This window comes from Hoplias malabaricus, chromosome X1 (genome assembly GCF_029633855.1).
Source record: "Hoplias malabaricus isolate fHopMal1 chromosome X1, fHopMal1.hap1, whole genome shotgun sequence".
Lineage (NCBI taxonomy): Eukaryota > Metazoa > Chordata > Actinopteri > Characiformes > Erythrinidae > Hoplias > Hoplias malabaricus.
The window spans coordinates 5,593,461-5,611,809 of NC_089818.1; the positions used below are offsets into that span (position 1 = coordinate 5,593,461).

The 18,349-nt window shown below is 42.7% G+C and overlaps 1 protein-coding gene across 1 annotated transcript; it reads left to right on the plus strand.

Moving 5' to 3' along the window:
* The first annotated feature begins 214 nt into the window (after positions 1-214).
* Positions 215-16,654, plus strand: LOC136675564 (1-phosphatidylinositol 4,5-bisphosphate phosphodiesterase delta-1-like). Its single transcript, XM_066652183.1, has 15 exons — positions 215-351; positions 2,087-2,245; positions 4,553-4,781; positions 4,975-5,104; positions 5,861-6,089; positions 6,457-6,658; positions 7,917-8,061; positions 8,151-8,303; positions 11,217-11,363; positions 11,637-11,796; positions 11,885-12,001; positions 12,486-12,664; positions 12,940-13,072; positions 13,684-13,833; positions 15,523-16,654. The coding sequence occupies exons 1-15, from the start codon at positions 252-254 to the stop codon at positions 15,612-15,614; spliced, it is 2,325 nt and encodes a 774-aa protein (XP_066508280.1). The 5' UTR covers positions 215-251; the 3' UTR covers positions 15,615-16,654.
* Positions 16,655-18,349: the final 1,695 nt, after the last annotated feature.

Consider the following 18,349-nt stretch of genomic DNA (forward strand, 5'->3'; position numbering starts at 1 on the left):
CCTCGAATAATCAACTAATCTACGGTTAGTACCGGGCTGTTATAATTTCCAGCACTGTGTGAAGTGCAGGAGTTTGCTGACCAAAGATGACTGGGCTCCTCAGAGCTGTGTAACAGGCTGCTCTGAAATACAAGGAGTGAACTTTGGATAGTACACGCCCAAAAGGAAAAAGATACGAGTGCAGACTTCCTTCTGTGAAAACAGAAGCGCGTATTCTCGGTGATATTTCCCGAGAGAAAAAAAGCGCCGCGATGCAGTGCATTAGAAAACAAGCAAGCAGGAGCAAGTCTGAGGAATTACTGCATCAAGCTCAAAGCAAAAAGGTGGCAAGTCTGAACTCGAAGATTCTGGGTAGGTGCTTAACGTTTTCACCTTTCCCTGGCTTTCGTGTCACAGCTGACTGAGCTGTTTTGGGCTGTGTTTTCGCTTAGTCTGGGATTTCTGTTGGTTTCTTGGAGTGTATCTTCCTGTTTTCTTACAGCAAACTGAAATGTGTTTGTTAATTTGCCTCAGCTCTTGCCTTACTTCATTTCTAAGACTCTACATGACACCTTTCAATGGTATTCAGGATAGATAACAAACCACAGAAACATGTATAAACGCTCATTTCAACAGGTCATAAGACTCAACAGCTTTCATGACTAACACTAGAGCTTCATGAATGTTAATATGCTTATACAGATATCATATATGAATGATAACCTAGTCAAGTGTTAAAGTCATTCTTCTATTGTCCTTTGAGGTAAACAGTGTTTAGTGTTATTAACTAGTAACAGACACAGTTCATTTCAGGGCCATGTTGCCAAAAGGTTGTGTTGTTATCATGCCTTATAAAGTGGAATCAATAGTTTGAAGTCGTTAACACATCCTCATGATATGTCTGTGAGGAGTGTGGTGTGTTCTCTCTGTGTCTGCATGGGTTTCCTCCGGGTGACTATCTGTGAGGAGTGTGGTGTGTTCTCCCTGTGTCTGCGTGGGTTTCCTCCGGGTGACTGTCTGTGAGGAGTGTGGTGTGTTCTCCCTGTGTCTGCGTGGGTTTCCTCCGGGTGAATGTCTGTGAGGAGTGTGGTGTGTTCTCCCTGTGTCCGCGTGGGTTTCCTCTGGGTGACTGTCTGTGAGGAGTGTGGTGTGTTCTCCCTGTGTCCGCGTGGGTTTCCTCTGGGTGACTGTCTGTGAGGAGTGTGGTGTGTTCTCCCTGTGTCTGCGTGGGTTTCCTCCGGGTGACTGTCTGTGAGGAGTGTGGTGTGTTCTCCCTGTGTCTGCGTGGGTTTCCTCCGGGTGACTGTCTGTGAGGAGTGTGGTGTGTTCTCCCTGTGTCTGCGTGGGTTTCCTCCGGGTGACTGTCTGTGAGGAGTGTGGTGTGTTCTCCCTGTGTCTGCGTGGGTTTCCTCTGGGTGACTGTCTGTGAGGAGTGTGGTATGTTCTCCCTGTGTCTGCGTGGGTTTCCTCCGGGTGACGGTCTGTGAGGAGTGTGGTGTGTTCTCCCTGTGTTTGCGTGGGTTTCCTCCGGGTGACTGTCTGTGAGGAGTGTGGTGTGTTCTCCCTGTGTCTGCGTGGGTTTCCTCCGGGTGACTGTCTGTGAGGAGTGTGGTGTGTTCTCCCTGTGTCTGCATGGGTTTCCTCCGGGTGACTGTCTGTGAGGAGTGTGGTGTGTTCTCCCTGTGTCTGCGTGGGTTTCCTCCAGGTGACTGTCTGTGAGGAGTGTGGTGTGTTCTCCCTGTGTCTGCATGGGTTTCCTCCGGGTGCTCCGGTTTCCTCCCAGAGTCCAAAAACACACGTTGGTAGGTGGATTGGCGACTCAAAAAGTGTCCGTAGGTGTGAGTGTGTGAGTGAATGTGTGTGTGTCTGTGTTGCCCTGTGAAGGACTGGCGCCCCCTCCAGGGTGTATTCCCACCTTGCGCCCAATGATTCCAGGTAGGCTCTGGACCCACCGCGACCCTGAACTGGATAAGGGTTACAGATAATGAATGAATGAATGATTAAACTTAATGTTGGTAACAGATCTCACATTCATACGTTTCCCCCAGGTAGTTTGACCTTCCTGAGATCTAACGTGTCCCCTCTTGTGCCCTTTCCCTGTCTCCAGACATGGAGGATGATCTGGATCTGCAGTTCCTGCTGAACGGCGCTGGGCTGGTGAAAGTACGTTCCGGCTCCTGGAAGAAGACACGTTTCTATAAGCTGCAGGAAGACTGCAAGACCATGTGGCACGAGTCCAAAAAGACACTGAGATCTAAACAAACCTGTAAGTTTGCACGTTGTTTTTGAGGTATCGGTATATTAGCTACTTATTCTCATGGGCCGTTTACATTACACGTACATCAATAGTTGGAACTCCTTATAATTAGTGAATTATGCCGCTTTAAACTGCACAGAAAAAGTTCAGCTGCACACATAGCTTGTATTATCTCTGTAGAAAAGCATGAAATTGGAAGCCCTGGCCTGGAGCAGCACAGAGTAGAGTAGTAGAAAGCCTCTTACTGGAGCTGTTCAAACACTTGCTTCCCAGATGTTATGAGTCTGATATGGTTGATATTGCCATAGGTCTTGTATTATTATCCTGATTCATAACACAGAAATCATTAGTTAGATTAGGTGCTAAAAGTCATGGTTTATTTGGATCGACTTCTGTGTTGTGATATTTTTTAACATAAGCCTAAGTAGGGTTTTGATTTTGTTGTTAATCATAGGTCAGTAATATTCATTTAACCCTGAATCAGAAGGTGGGTGTCAAGCCAGAAAGTGTGATAGTTGCTATAGAGATGCTGTTATCGCTTTAATGCCTGATAAACCAGTCAGAGGAGGACTGACTTATTCTTTTATGCTGATGATGACATCGTCTGGTTTAATTTAGTGTTCAGATATCAGACCCATTTGGAAAATGTTGCACTAAGCACAGTGCGATTGATGCTGTTAAATGTATGACATGAGTGTGAAAATAAATTAGGTTTATTGTGTTAGACCAAAGTTCACACACATGTTAATTGCTGAGGTTGAGCGGTCACTGTGTTTGTTGAAGCTAATCTCACCATCCAGTAAAGCAGTGTGTTCTGATGTGCACTATGTTTTAGCAAGAATGTAAATCTCTGGGATAATTTGCTTCAAGTTGATTACCATATTTTGGGAAATGCATTCGAGGTAGTGTCGCTGTCACACAGCTTCAGTGTCCTGAAGGTCTGGATTCAAGCCCTGCCTCATGCCACTGTTTTGTGGGTTTACTCCAGGTGCTCTAGTTGTGACTGGGTGAGTGTGTGATGCCCTGTGCTGGACTGGCAACTCAACCAGGGTGATTTCCTTCCTCGTGCCCAGTAAATCTGGTTAGGCTCTGCACCCACTGTGACCTTGAACAAGATGAAACTGTTATACAGGTTGCTTTTGTCAGTTCAGCGTACACAATTTAAAATTAAGTATAAAAATATTAACATTGACAAAGCCAATAGGTTTATATTTGATGTTGATGTCATGTTTCTTGTTTGTTTTTGGAAGTTTTTTAGTGGATTTGTATTGTTCATATCAGTATCGGAATTATATCATATCAACCAAAATTAAGAAATATATCGTGATATAAATTTTGTCCATATCGCCCAGCCCTAGTCTCTCCCTAACACTCTCTTCAACCAAGCTGTGAAACTGAAGATTTGCACATGCATCTGTGAGATTTATGAAACCAGCCACCTCTTCTTTTTGAACCGCTGGTTAACACTGGAACTCAACACACTTGGAGGAGAACACTAGCTGCTCAGATCTGTTATACTAGCTGATAGATGCTTGCATTGGCTAACATTGTGTTGAACAATGAAGGGCAAAGCAGGGCTGTGCTACTCACCCAGAGGATTGTTGCGAGGATTATTGTGTTCTCTTAGACATCATCTCTCTATCATCAAGGTTAATACTTAAGAATATTCATTCATTCATTGTCTGTAACCCTTATCCAGTTCAGGGTCGTGGTGGGTCCAGAGCCTACCTGGAATCATTGGGCGCAAGGAATACACCCTGAAGGCACCAGTCCTTCAGTGCAACACACACACTCACACCTACAGACACTTTTGAGTCGCCAATCCACCTACCAGCGTGTGTTTTTGGACTGTGGGAGGAAACCGGAGCAAACCCACACAGGAAACCCACAGGAAACCCACACAGACACAGGGAGAACACACTACACTCCTCACAGACAGTCACCCGGAGGAAACCCACACAGACACAGAGAGAACACACCAACTCCTCATAGACAGTCACCCGGAGGAAACCCACGCAGACACAGGAAGAACACACCACACTCCTCACAGACAGTCACCTGGAGCGGGGATCGAACCCACAACCTCCAGGTCCCTGGAGCTGTGTGACTGCGACACTACCCGCTGCACCACCGTGTCGCCCTTACTTGAGAATATACAAAATTTTAATAAAAAAAAAAAACAGTTTAATAAACCAAATTGTTATCCTTTATCTAATACTACTTCAGGTGACTTCAGATCAACAATCCACAATCAATGCTGTTGAAATGCCACTTTCAGTCTGACGTGACGGTGAGTGTTTTTCTTGTTTTAACTAGTTTCTGTTGATGATATTGAGTCGGTGCGGTCGGGCCGTCAGACTGAGGGCCTGAGGAAGTTCACAGAAGAGGGTCTGGAGCCGAAGGCTTTCTCCATCCTGTTTAAAGGCCGCCGCAAAAACCTGGACCTGCTCGCCAGCTCAGATGAGGAGGCCAAACACTGGGTGAACGGCCTGCAGAAAATCATCTCCAACATGAATAAACTCAGTCAGCAGAGGAAAACCCAACAGTATCCTTCTGTACAGGCTGGAAAGGCATGTGTTTATGCCTGTATCTTCTTGTAGCATGCAGAAACAGTCTTACTCTTTCCTTTATATTTTCAAATCACTTCATTTGACATTATATTGAATAATGCTACATCAGTCCCATCCATTTCAAGACAACATTCTGTAAAACAGTTGGCCTTACATCAAAGCGTTAAGCTGGATCTTCAACTGTTTGCGGAAAGCTGATATAAACTGTGACAACAAGATGAGTCCAGAAGAGCTAAAGAACTTCCTGCATGATATTAATATAGAAGTGGATGATCATTATGTCAAAATGCTCTTTGAGGTGAGCTTCCTTTCTGAAAGTGGTGCATCATTTATTATAGAGCATGTCAGAGCCATAGGCTTCAAATGTCTGTATTTATTCTAGAAGGGACAGATCATATGCACCACTTATTGCTAACATAATGTCAGCAATTGGGTGCAAAAGTTTAAATTATGATTGCAAGGATACTTTGTTTTTTTGACTAGGGTTTGCCATTAGTTTATGGCCTGAAATGAAGACATAGATATAATAATCAAAGTTCAACCACTGCTTACATGCTAATATCTCTCTTTCTCTCTCTCTCTCTGTCTCTGTCTCTCTTGTTCTCTCTCTCTCTCTGTCTCTCTCTCTATCTCTCTCTCTCGTTCTCTCTCTCTCTGTCTCTCTCGTTCTCTCTCTGTCTCTCTTTGTCTCTCTCTCTCTGTCTCTCGTTCTCTCTCTCTCTCTGTCACTCTCTCTCTCTCTCGTTCTCTCTCTCTCTCTCTGTCTCTCTCGTTCTCTCTCTCTCTCTCTCTCTATCTGTCACTTTCTCTCTCGCTCTCTCTCTGTCACTCTCTATCTCTCTCTCACTCTCTCGCTTGCTCTCTCTCTGTTACTCTCTCTTGCTCTCTTCCTGTCTCTATCTCTCCCTCTCTCTCTCTCTATCTGTCACTTTCTCTCTCGCTCTCTCTCTGTCACTCTCTATCTCTCTCTTTATCTGTCACTTTCTCTCTCACTCTCTCTCTCTGTCTTTCTCTCTCTCTCTCTCTCTCTCTCTCTCTCTCTCTCTTTTTGCAGAAATGTGACAAATCAAAATGTGGCACTCTGGAGGGAGATGAAATCAGGCATTTCTATGAGATCCTGACCCAAAGGGATGAGATTGATGTGATTTATGCAGAGTACGCCAAGACTGAGGGCCTGATGAGTGCTGCTAACCTGCTTGAGTTCCTGCTGAAGGAGCAGAGGGAGGAGGTGGATTTGTCTCGCGCCGTTCAGCTCATAGACCATTATGAAGTGGATGAAACAGGTAACTGTTCTGTTTCTCAGTTTCTTAACTTTACTTCACTAATATATCAGGTGTTATACTGACACACATCCTTTCAGACCCACAGTGTTGTGTTGTGTATAATGGAAGGGTGGATAAAAACAGTGGATGTGTGCAGATCTGAAGCAAAATGAAGTTAATGTTGTGAAGATGAAACCTGTCCTGCCAGGTGCTGGATGTTTCTTGGTATTTGTAATTGTAATGTTTTCATATGGGTACATGGGGTATGTTTGTTGATGCTACACACAGTCAGGGTGGTGTAAGAGGTGTAGCCCACTACATGAAAAAAAAATTCCATTTCCATTGTTTTGCATTTATGCATTTGTTTGTTTTGCCTACTCCTTAACAGCCAAAGCCAAGCAGCTGATGACAAAAGACGGTTTCCTGATGTACCTGCATCAGCCCGAGGGTCTGATCATGAACCCAGCCCATAAGAGTGTGTACCAGGACATGAAACAGCCATTAAACCACTACTTCATCTCCTCCTCTCATAACACTTACCTAATGGAGGATCAACTGAAAGGCCCCAGCAGCACTGAGGCCTATATACGGTACGCTCATCACTCACTGGTTAAGATGTGAATTAAACCTTTCAGAGTGGTTTGGCTGGAAATTAGTCTTAGTTTACAGTAGTGGTGATAGTAACAATGTCTTTTAATACAGAACAATAACTAAAAACAGTTTTCCTATGGAATGGTGAGCATGTTTTCAGGCATTGTATCTGAACCCACTTCATGAATGTACTTGTACCGTAAAGGTTTTCTGCAGGGTATCAGTCATCATTCAGTGCATGTCCATACTGCTATTTTATTTGTTTATCTGCTGGTACAAGACCACTGCAGTTTTTTTCTTCAAACTTCCTCATCTAGAACATGTTTAGCTCACGTTGTGCATAAGAAAAGGTCAGACAGGGATTTTTTGTCAGAACTCACCTATATAGTCGTATGCAAAGTTTGGAGCCCTTCATACATTTTCAAGGTAACAGTAGGTCTCTACAGTTCAAACTTAAATCAAAGTTTAAATTAAAATATTAGAAGTCCAAATAGTAGAAGCTAATTAGCACTATTCATTCATTCATTCATTCATTATCTGTAACCCTTATCCAGTTCAGGGTCGCGGTGGGTCCAGAGCCTACCTGGAATCATTGGGCGCAAGGCGGGAATACACCCTGGAGGGGGCGCCAGTCCTTCACAGGGCAACACACACACACTCACACATTCACTCACACCTACAGACACTTTTGAGTCGCCAATCCACCTACCAACGTGTGATTTAGGACCGTGGGAGGAAACCGAAGAACCCGGAGGAAACCCACGCGGACACGGGGAGAACACACCACACTCCTCACAGACAGTCACCCGGAGGAAACCCACGCGGACACGGGGAGAACACACTACACTCCTCACAGACAGTCACCCGGAGGAAACCCACGCGGACACGGGGAGAACACACCACACTCCTCACAGACAGTCACCCGGAGGAAACCCACGCGGACACGGGGAGAACACACTACACTCCTCACAGACAGTCACCCAGAGGAAACCCACGCAGAATCGAACCCACAACCTACAGGTCCCTGGAGCTGTGTGACTGCCACACTACCTGCTGCACCACCATGCCGCCCCTAATTGGCACTAATTGGTTTCTATTTATTTCTACATATTGTTTTGTTACTTTTAACAGACCATAGTAAGTTGTGTAGTAATTCTGTAAAGAGTGTCATGTCCAGGGTACGTATTCTGGATATAAGCTGAGCTGTATGGGATGTTCATTGGTTTATTACTCATGACCGAGATATTCTCCTAACAGAGCACTAATGAAGAGCTGCCGCTGTGTGGAGCTGGACATTTGGGACGGTTCTGATGGAGAACCGGTTATATACCATGGCTACACCCTCACATCCAAGATCCTCTTCAAAGATGCCATCAAAGCCATCAAGGAGTACGCCTTTAAAGTAGGTCCTATACACTTCCTCAGACATCAGGAAAACGTCTGTCTTCTGTAGAAGTGTGGGCATGACGGGCTGGCTCTGTTTCTCCTCAGACGTCAGAGTATCCAGTGATTCTGTCCTTGGAGAACCACTGCAGTGTGGAGCAGCAGAAGCTGATGGCTCACTATATGACCTCCATCCTGGGCAGCGCTCTGCTCACTAAACCCCTCGGGGAGCACATGCCCACAGAGCTACCTTCTCCAGAGGTTAGTTACAGTCTGTACAAGTTTGAGTGCCAGCACTAACAATGCTGATAATGATTGGAAGCTCATGACCTCCACATTATAATATACAAATGAGACCAGGCTTCGTGCCTGCTTGATTCCTCCAGTCACATTTATTTAAAGTGCCTCCTTATTGAGCCAGGAATGATCATTTTAAGTGCTGCTAAGTGGGGTAGCTATGGCTTAATGAGGCCTGGGACCGGAAAGGCACTGGTTTGATTTCCACAATCAACAGGAAAATTGGGGGAGGGGGAGCATAGAGACAACACTATCTCCTCCCTCAGTCCAAGACTGAAGTGCCTATGAGCAAGGCACGTACGCTCCAACTGCTCCCTGCCACTCACTGGGTGTGTGTGTGTGTGTGTGTGTGTGTGTGTGTGTGTGTGTTCACTACCATGGATGGGTTAAATGTAAAATACATTCGATTCAGACGTTGTACAATGAATAATAAATGCATATTTATGTTTGCTTTGCAAAGTATGGATTAGACATGCGTTTTTTTAAGCTGATAGGCATCTATTACACCTCAGACCTCAGTGTGAGACTGAAGAAACAAACCTTAGAAAATTACACTTTGGTTAAGTGGGGAATTGCATTTATTTCCCCCCTGAACTTTTCCTTAAGCTCTATCTCTAGTCGTGAAGAACAAAGGAGGATTTTTCACTGCCTGCTGAAACAGATGCGTTTTCTCATCAACAAATTCCCTGTGGAATGTGAGGAATGCCTGCAGCTGGAGTTCAGTCAAGTTCAACTCCTCAGCTTCTCTACAGCAGCTGTGTGTGATCAGAATGAATGAAACATTAAATAATAGAATTATTCAAACTATTATATTTTAGTTATATGTACAGATTTATTGAGACAATGGTTTGGTGTCATGATTCTGTCTAAAAAATTGTTTCGCTATTCCGTTGATTTGTAATTACAAAATAGTTACATTTAAATTCAATTTTCAAAGGTCACTTTGACTGAATTTCACCCTTTTTTCCAATTATTTGTTGTTAAAACTTAGGATAAATGTAAATTATTGAATTAGGTTCGGAAGAGGGTGGCACAGTGGTGCAGCAGGTAGTGTCGCAGTCACAGAGCTCCAGGGACCTGGGGGTTGTGGGTTCGTTTCCCGTTCCGGGTGAATGTCTGTGAGGAGTGTGGTGTGTTCTCCCTGTGTCTGCGTGGGTTTTCTCCGGGTGACTGTCTGTGAGGAGTGCAGTGTGTTCTCTCTGTGTCTGCGTGGGTTTCCTCCGGGTGACTGTCTGTGAGGAGTGTGGTGTGTTCTCCCTGTGTCTGCGTGGGTTTCCTCCGGGTGACTGTCAGTGAGGAGTGTGGTGTGTTCTCTCTGTGTCTGCGTGGGTTTCCTCCGGGTGACTGTCTGTGAGGAGTGTGGTGTGTTCTCCCTGTGTCTGCGTGGGTTTCCTCCGGGTGACTGTCTGTGAGGAGTGTGGTGTGTTCTCCCTGTGTCTGCATGGGTTTCCTCCGGGTGACTGTCTGTGAGGAGTGTGGTGTGTTCTCTCTGTGTCTGCGTGGGTTTCCTCCGGGTGACTGTCTGTGAGGAGTGTGGTGTGTTCTCCTTGTGTCTGCGTGGGTATCCTCCGGTTTCCTCCCACAGTCCAAAAACACACGTTGGTAGGTGGACTGGCAACTCAAAAGTGTCCGTAGGTGTGAGTGTATGTGTGTGTTGCCCTGTGAAGGACTGGCGCCCCCTCCAGGGTGTATTCCCGCCTTGCACCCAATGATTCCAGGTAGGCTCTGGACCCACCGCGACACTGAACTGGATAAGGGTTACAGATAATGAATGAATGAATGAAAGGTTCAGAATAGACAGTGCGCTGAATATATTTTATCTTTTCTGATTAAACACCTTTTTTTCTACTTCCAAACAGAAATGTGGAATGAATCGAAAGTTTAAAAAATGCATTGCCATAGAATATCTTTGCTGGTTTCAATTAGCTACAAGGGACAAATAATTCATATTGAATTACAACTCATAGCCCCATAGCTTTGTTAAAGACAGTTATAAATGCAGCGTTTTAAGGGTTAATCATAGCGCCTGCAGCGTTTCATTATAGTAGTGGAGGACATCCTGAAATGACACACTTCACATCACCCATAATGACTGTGGAGTTGTTTTGCAGGGGAAGGGGTAATTGTAGCTGTCCCATTGTTTTGTTCTATTCACCACAGTCAAGGTGTGTCTTCAGTTTTTTGACCTACTTTAACAATGCCATAGAACTGCTGATCTCCTTTGGGGGATTGATCCAAACTCTACTGTTCTTTAAAGAAAAATAGTTCCCCCAAAGATATTCTAAAAGGGCACCAGTCAGTAAAGCGGTTCGTTCCATGTTATTTGCATAATGCTAACGTCTACATTCATGGCGTAAATGTGTAAATGTCCTTAATCAGAGTGACGTATAGTTATATTTTTTTGTAATAACCTAATTGAGTTTTTTATTGTCACTGTCCAAATAAAAACAGTAAATTTACAGCAAACGGAAAAAACCTTCTCAACTCTCAGTGGAAGTGAAAGTAAAAAGAGTTTATTCCAAATAATTTTGGAGCATTTCTATTGGTTCGTTCATCATGAAATTTTCACACGATATAAAGCACAGTTCTATGTTCAAATGAAGTAAACTAAAAATCAACAAAAAATAGAGATACGTGTTTTAATTGGATAGCAACAATATGCAAAAGTAGGTTAACTTCCTGTTAGGCGTCTTGCCCAAGGACTCCAAATGGTATAGCAGTTTCCTTCCCTAAAACTTTTAACTAGAATTATGTGCGTGTGTCTACACTAGCTTTTATTGACTATGAGCTGCACTGTTTGTTGTGCACATTTCTCTGTAATTGAGTTGTGGCTAGATGCCCTCCATAGCTTTGTGTTGATCATTGTATCTCCCTCAGGCGCTGAAAGGCAGGTTTTTGGTCAAAGGAAAACGGCTGAACAAACTGGAACACTTTTTCTCAGAACACGCTGCTGCAGAAGATGAAGAGACAGTGACAGAGGAAGAGGACTGTCGTGATGAAGACGAGGAAAAGACCTCATCCAAGGTTTGCTGGACTTATGGATGTACTTCTCCTAACAACAGCCAATTTAACTCATCCCCAAGGTAGTAGATGGAGCTCCATCACTCCAGGGATGGAGCAGCCCCCCTCCATATTGTCCCATTTTTTTCTATGGAGTTTATTTATCAAGTTTTTCAGTTAATACAATGGGTGTCTACAAACCCTTGGATATAGTTGGTGCACTACAAGCCTCTGTTTGCTTAAGTCTCTACCACGGCTTTGTCAGAATCGCTAATTTTGATCCGTGTATGTGTCCAGAGATCAAAGAAGTTGAAGATGGCCAAAGAGCTTTCGAATATCATCATCTACTGCAAAAGCGTCGCGTTCCATGGATTTGAACACGCACGGGAGAAGCAGGCCTTTTATGAGATGTCTTCTTTTAAAGAGGGGGATGCTGCCAAATATGCAGAGAAATCTGGTAAAATACAAGTGTCAGAAAGTAATGTCAATATCAGATAAAATACGGAATTATAGCTTCCTCATGTCACTGACCTTCTGTTTCATAGCAAATGAATTCATCCGCCATAACTCTGAGAAACTGAGCAGAATTTACCCATCATCCTTCAGGACAGACTCCTCCAACTACAACCCGGTACCTTTGTGGAACGCAGGTTGCCAGATTGGTGAGCTTCAACTGTGATAAGCATTTTTCAGTATACATAGTATGCATTGTATATTCGGAAATGATAACATTACAGGTGTGTGTACAGCATACTGTAATGTTGTATATAGTTGTATTTAAAGTCCTCTGGTCATAGTTTAACCCCTTTAATGCATCTTAAACGGGGTGATTACTTGGGGTTAAGAAACCCTGTCTGGGGTGACACAGTGGCTCAGATTGTAGTGTCACTGTCACAGAGTCCTGTGCTTGTCACTCAGGGTAGGCTCTGGACCCACAGCAACACTAAGCAGGCGGTTGAATGAAGGTATGAACAAAGGAATGAGCCTCCCATTTGAGACTCTTGTTGGAGCTACGCTTTCAAAGCAGAAACGCATAGCCACTGCTCTGATTTCTTATTTCACGCTTGATACATCTTCTATCAGTTAAACACCACCACACGGACACAGTGACAACAAAACTAATATGTATCTCTCTGTCTTTTCCAGTGGCCTTGAACTTCCAGACTCCAAGCTTAGAGATAGACCTGAGCCATGGCCTGTTTGGACAGAATGGACACTGTGGCTATGTCCTGAAGCCAAGCTTTCTCAGAGACCGAGCCACAGAGTTCGACCCCATCACTCTCACCAGGGGACCATGGCTCAGACACAAAGAGTTACATGTGATGGTGAGTTATTCCTTCAGTCTTAAACTGATCGTTTGACTGATAAAACCTACTAGGCATGTTTGTATATTTGAGCCAAAATGTAATGTATCTACAGGTTTCATAAAACTGGGGGCATGAATTCTTGATTTTTTAAGTGAATATAATAATGTAACATTACAACACAAACAAATACATTCTTAGTTTATGTTAAACTTTATGTTTATGTTTTGTTACATCACCAAAAGTGACATTATCAATGGTACTATTCACGAGAAACCTATTTTATTACTCTCCAGATAATCTCAGCCCAGCAATTACCTAAAGTGAGCGAGAAAACAACTTCTATCGTGGATCCTCTGGTTCGAGTGGAGATCTATGGAGTGCCAGCAGATACAGCAGAGAAAGAGACACGGCACATTCACAACAATGGTACTGAAACTGTTCCCTACCACTTCTGCATTTATTACTTCCGTAGCCATAAATTAACTAGAGAACAGTTGCCCCAACCCCTCTCTCATCACTCACTGAGCTGTTAGACAACGCAGAAATGTTGGGTTAATATTCTTCTCCAAGTGTGTTGAGACTCCTATCTCAATAGCTCTGTGTAATTTGGGGAGTCATAGCTAGAGCGGGTCGAAGAAACAGTAAGAAAATGGAGTACATTTTAAAATAAAATTGAAGAAAATACTGTCATGGCGTCTAATGCTTTGAGGACCATTAATGAAACCCGCAAAAGCAAAGCCAACGTTATTCTCAAAGTTTGTGAGGCCTTTTTGTCCAGGTGTGTATGACTTTTGCAGAGGTATTACATTACAACCTGAGGCCTTTATTCCAGGTGTACTCAAGACGTATTGCATGACAGAATGCTTTCTTACTTCAGGAAACTGCAGTGCAGTTGTTTGAGGCATTCCTTCATAATGTGAGAAGATGTAATCCTTAGCTCTGGGTCATTTTGGCACAAGAATGATGTTTTTTGTGAATGCACTAATTAAAGGGAAAGACAAAAGCATGACGTAACACCCACTCTCTTTTTACCAAAGGCTTCAATCCTATGTGGAACACAAATTTCCAGTTTGACCTGTATGTGCCTGAGCTTGCGTTAGTTCGCTTTGTTGTGGAGGACTACGACAGTGTGTCCAGCAATGATTTCATCGGACAGTGCACCGTCCCTTTCAGCAGCCTACAGAACGGTTAGTCAGAACCTTGTGACAGTTCACATTATAATGACAACAGAATGCCTGATTTATGTACATTAGTGAAGCTCAATGATATGTGAAACATACTGGAACCTGAATATACTGTATTCACATAAAGAAAGCCACTCAACACGTTAACATGCAGATAACACTGCTACACTACTACTAGGTTCACCTATTCCAGCAAAAAAGGGCAAATTCCCTACTATTACCCTTCATTTCAGAAGATATTTAGATTAGGTGTCCACACAGTGTTGGCCATGTATTGCATGTGTATAAGCTACAGGGTGGGCCATTTATATGGATACACCTTAATAAAATGGGAATGGTTGGTGATATTAACTTCCTGTTTGTGGCACATTAGTATATGGGAGGGGGGAAACTTTTCAAGATTGGTGGTGGCCATGGTGGCCATTTTGAAGTCAGTCAGCACTTTGAACACATTTCATAAGTGGTCAGAAATTTGTAAATAACTCATGAAAGAATAAAGTTAAAACCAAGCACACCATTGTTTTTCTTGTGAAATTCCCAATAAGTTTGATGTGTCACATGTCCCTCTTCCCATTGACAAAACAAAAGTTGGATCCAAAATGGCCGACTTCAAAATGGCCACCATGGTCACCACCCATCTTGAAAAGTTTCCGCCCTCCCATATACTAATGTATCACAAACAGGAAGTTAATATCACCAACCATTCCCATTTTATTAAGGTGTATCCATATAAATGGCCCACCCTGTGTATCAGATATCAGAATCAGCCCCTAATTCCCACATTACTGCATACCTGCAGGGTACAGTTAGTGTAATATTTGCAATTTCAGTAGTGGGTCACAAATGATAAAAAAATATAGTTTACATAATATGGAAGAGGAATAACACGATTCCCATCATGTTGGAATCATCGCAAAAACTGGAAGTTACTGAAATAGGACACAATTACAATAAAATTACGATAATAAATGGAGGTGTGGGGGTCGTTTCAGGTGCCAAAGCAGCAGCTCTATCGTACTTTTAAAAACAAGGACACAAAGACAGGAGTTTTTCATGTGAAGCACTGAATAGCTCCCCCAAGTGGTGCAGTTCATAAACATGTGTTTGCTTGAGTGGGTGAGTTACAGTCCTGTTTCATAAGCTTTTACATTTACAAATGTAGGGATTTGCAATGATTTATACGGTTCAGAGTGGACAGCCGTGGCCTAGGGAAGAACAGTACTGTCTCCTCTGTCCACATCCAGGACTCAAAACCCCAACTGCTCCCCCCTCTGCTCCATGGCTGACTGCCCATGACTCTGAGTGTGTGTGTGTGTGTGTGTGTGTGTGTGTGTGTGTGTGTGTGTTCTCTGACACAGATAGGTACATAGCAAAGTCTACATATCCCCAATCTCCTATTCTGAAACTGTCATTTTAAACATAGTCCTGGTTTTACAGGGATTTGGGCCAGTGACTTTGCCCATTTTAACTATCATTTTCACTATATTAAGTTTTAAATTACATTAATTTTATGGTAATAGCTTCTATATACATCAGAACACATGCATGTCCACAACTTAACTGTAATCAGTAGGAAGCTCTAGACGGCAGAAATTGTGCAGTTTTCTTAACAGAAACATTTTATTTTACCCTATGTTTCTCTCATACAAAATACAGAAGTTTAGACTGATTCCCTACTCCTTTCCTCGGCAGGATATCGGCATGTGCCTCTCTTCAACAAGAACGGAGACCTTCTCTCCTCGGCCGGACTCTTCGTTCACATCATGGCACTAGATGCTGAATAATGGAGCTGTTAAACGACTGCACTTAAGCCTGTGGTTTCCATTCCAGTCCACATTTTTGTTTTCCACAGACCACGAGGTGATCAAAGACACTAAAAGATCTGATTACAGGGCCCAGGCAAGTTGGAGCTGGAACAGAATAAAAATATGAACTCAGGACATTTTACAAGGCTCTTTTAGGACTGGACTGGAAATACTGCACGTCTTTTACTGCAGGACAACAGACATTTTACAGAATTAACCTCAATACGTCAGCCTTAAATCTAGCGACATACCGTCAACGGTGCTTTGACACTGCGCCTCAGAGAATACGTATATTTTAAAGTCTTTATACAATGACATCACAGGAGAAGGTAGTACACTGGTTTAATACACTGAAAGATATAAAGCTGTAGTTAGAAAAGAATAAGTTACACTACTACTGAAGTACAGCAAATCAGACACCAGCAGAGGTTTATTTAAATTTCCGGTCAAAGCAAACATGAAATACAAAATGCTTTGTAAATGTTCTTTTATTTTGTCCATTCCCTTTCCTCAGTGAGGGCATCTTAACTGTTACAGACACCTTCTTTTAAACTCTTTTAAAGTGGTTTTCTCAAAGTGGAAGTACGAATTTTGAGGTCTAAAGCAAAAATATGGAGCTTGGTCATTCTTCCTTCTCTCAAAGACGTCTCCATATTTTTAAGTATTTTTTTTCAGATCAGTTTTAAAATTTCTAACTTCCCCTTTCTGAACATATACCTAATGCACTCAGAAATACCTTCTGAAAAATGAATAACTTGGGCCTAAACCAGTTTTACTGGAATTAAATAAAGAAGGCTTGGTCTTTGACATTTGCACAGTGGTACATGTGGAATAATATACTGTAAACTATTTTTATATATTATTTTTAGCTCAGAAACCCACTACAGTGGTATAGAAGCGTTTTAATATTTTTAACCTCAAAAGGTTGTCTAAGGTTCATGAACCTCCATTATTCTAAAGGCCTTTTGACTTCATTTTCAGCATAAAAGGTAACTTTTGTGGGTAATGTTGGGGAAACCCCATGTGAAACGTCATTTCTTTGTGAATTCATATGGGAAAAAAATAAAAATAAAAAAGATCCGGTTTTGTGTTGTTGGAGCAAAACAAACAAGCCCTGTGTTTCCAGGACGACCTGCAGGAAGCCCCTTACTGTAACTGAGCAGTTCCAAAATGGAAGGGTCAACACTTGTGTAGATATCTCATAAAAGACGTTGTATGACGGCAGCCTTCACGCCACACCTCCATTTATACCGCTTTGTAATCATTTCCAGATGTTTCCTTACGGATTATCATAGAAGAAAGAAGAAAGCCGTTAGTTTTGGCCAATCTTCAAGAATTCTCAGAGAAACGCGAGTTGCTCTCAACTGTCGCCATCTGCTGGGCTAAAGGGGTAACGTCACTTGGCCGAGGGTAGTCTACAGGCCTTAAAACCAAAACGAAAAGGATCAATAGAGAATGTGTAAAATAGACGTGAGAAAACCACACCCACACAGCCGTGAGAACTGTATTCAACACCGTCCTCTGAAATATGAAACCACAACAGATTCCATCTGACACAGCCATAATAGCTTCTCCCGCATTCTTCCCTCACAACACTGCACTTTTTCCTGCTGCAGTTAGGGGAAAGAACTAAAAAAAAAACACTAAAATGAAGTCGTCCGCCAGTATTTCAGAGTTTAAACAGATAATTCGTTAATTAATTCTGCGTGGTTTGAAATGTTCCATTTTAAAACTTAGATTTAACTCATCTTAAAGCTATAGCACACAAAAACCCCTACACAATTATTACCAACACAATGACTAGTACTTCAGATAGACGTCAAGTCAAAAGTAGCCCCTGGAAAAAATATTATGATTTAGATTAACCAGCATATTCAATATTAAAATACAAAACTTTGGCAGATGTTTAAAATGCCTATTTAGGCTGTTGGATTCACAACCGTGCAAATCTCCACACTTTCTCGTCATAACGCTTTTACATTTCATTTAAAATGCACAAATTACACGGACTACACTAGCAAATGTTAAAGGCTAAGCACCACTTAATGGCCCTCCATAAATATTTCACATTATTGTAGTTACTGACAGATATAAGTATGAATTAAAATGAAAATAGCAGCTTAATTTGCTTTAAAACTGACAATTTTATGAAATTGACGGAAAAACCCGAGCTCGCTACGGAAATTCTTGAACGCGACCGTGACGTCACTGGTGGACAACAGCTGAACAACGCCGCGGTAAAACACCGTTATGACTGACTGTTATGACAGTATCTAGCTAAATAACCAACATTATTCATGACAATAGCCTAGCAATAAGCTAAACTCAAATGTAGAGGTACCGTTATTCTTGTAAATGTGATCGAAGTCGAACTCGAATTCATCCGACACTATAAACCTCCGTAATGCAGCTACGTAGCCGAGTATAATCTGAGACACCGAGTTTAGCGAGTCAAGCTAACGTTAACTAACACCAACTAAAACAGGCGAAGTGAGTGTCCTCACCCTGTTTACCTCCATGTTACAGAGGCTCTTGAACACCTTTCGTTGGTGTCCTTACATGCCCATATTGTTGGAAAAGCGCCAGTGAAATGAGCTACAGATAACGGAGTGAGCGGACGGTCCTTTACAAAGTGCCCGTTTAAAGTGGACAGATTTAGTCCATTTTCTGGATATTTTGGGATCTTTGGGCCATTTGTGCACAGATGTCCCACT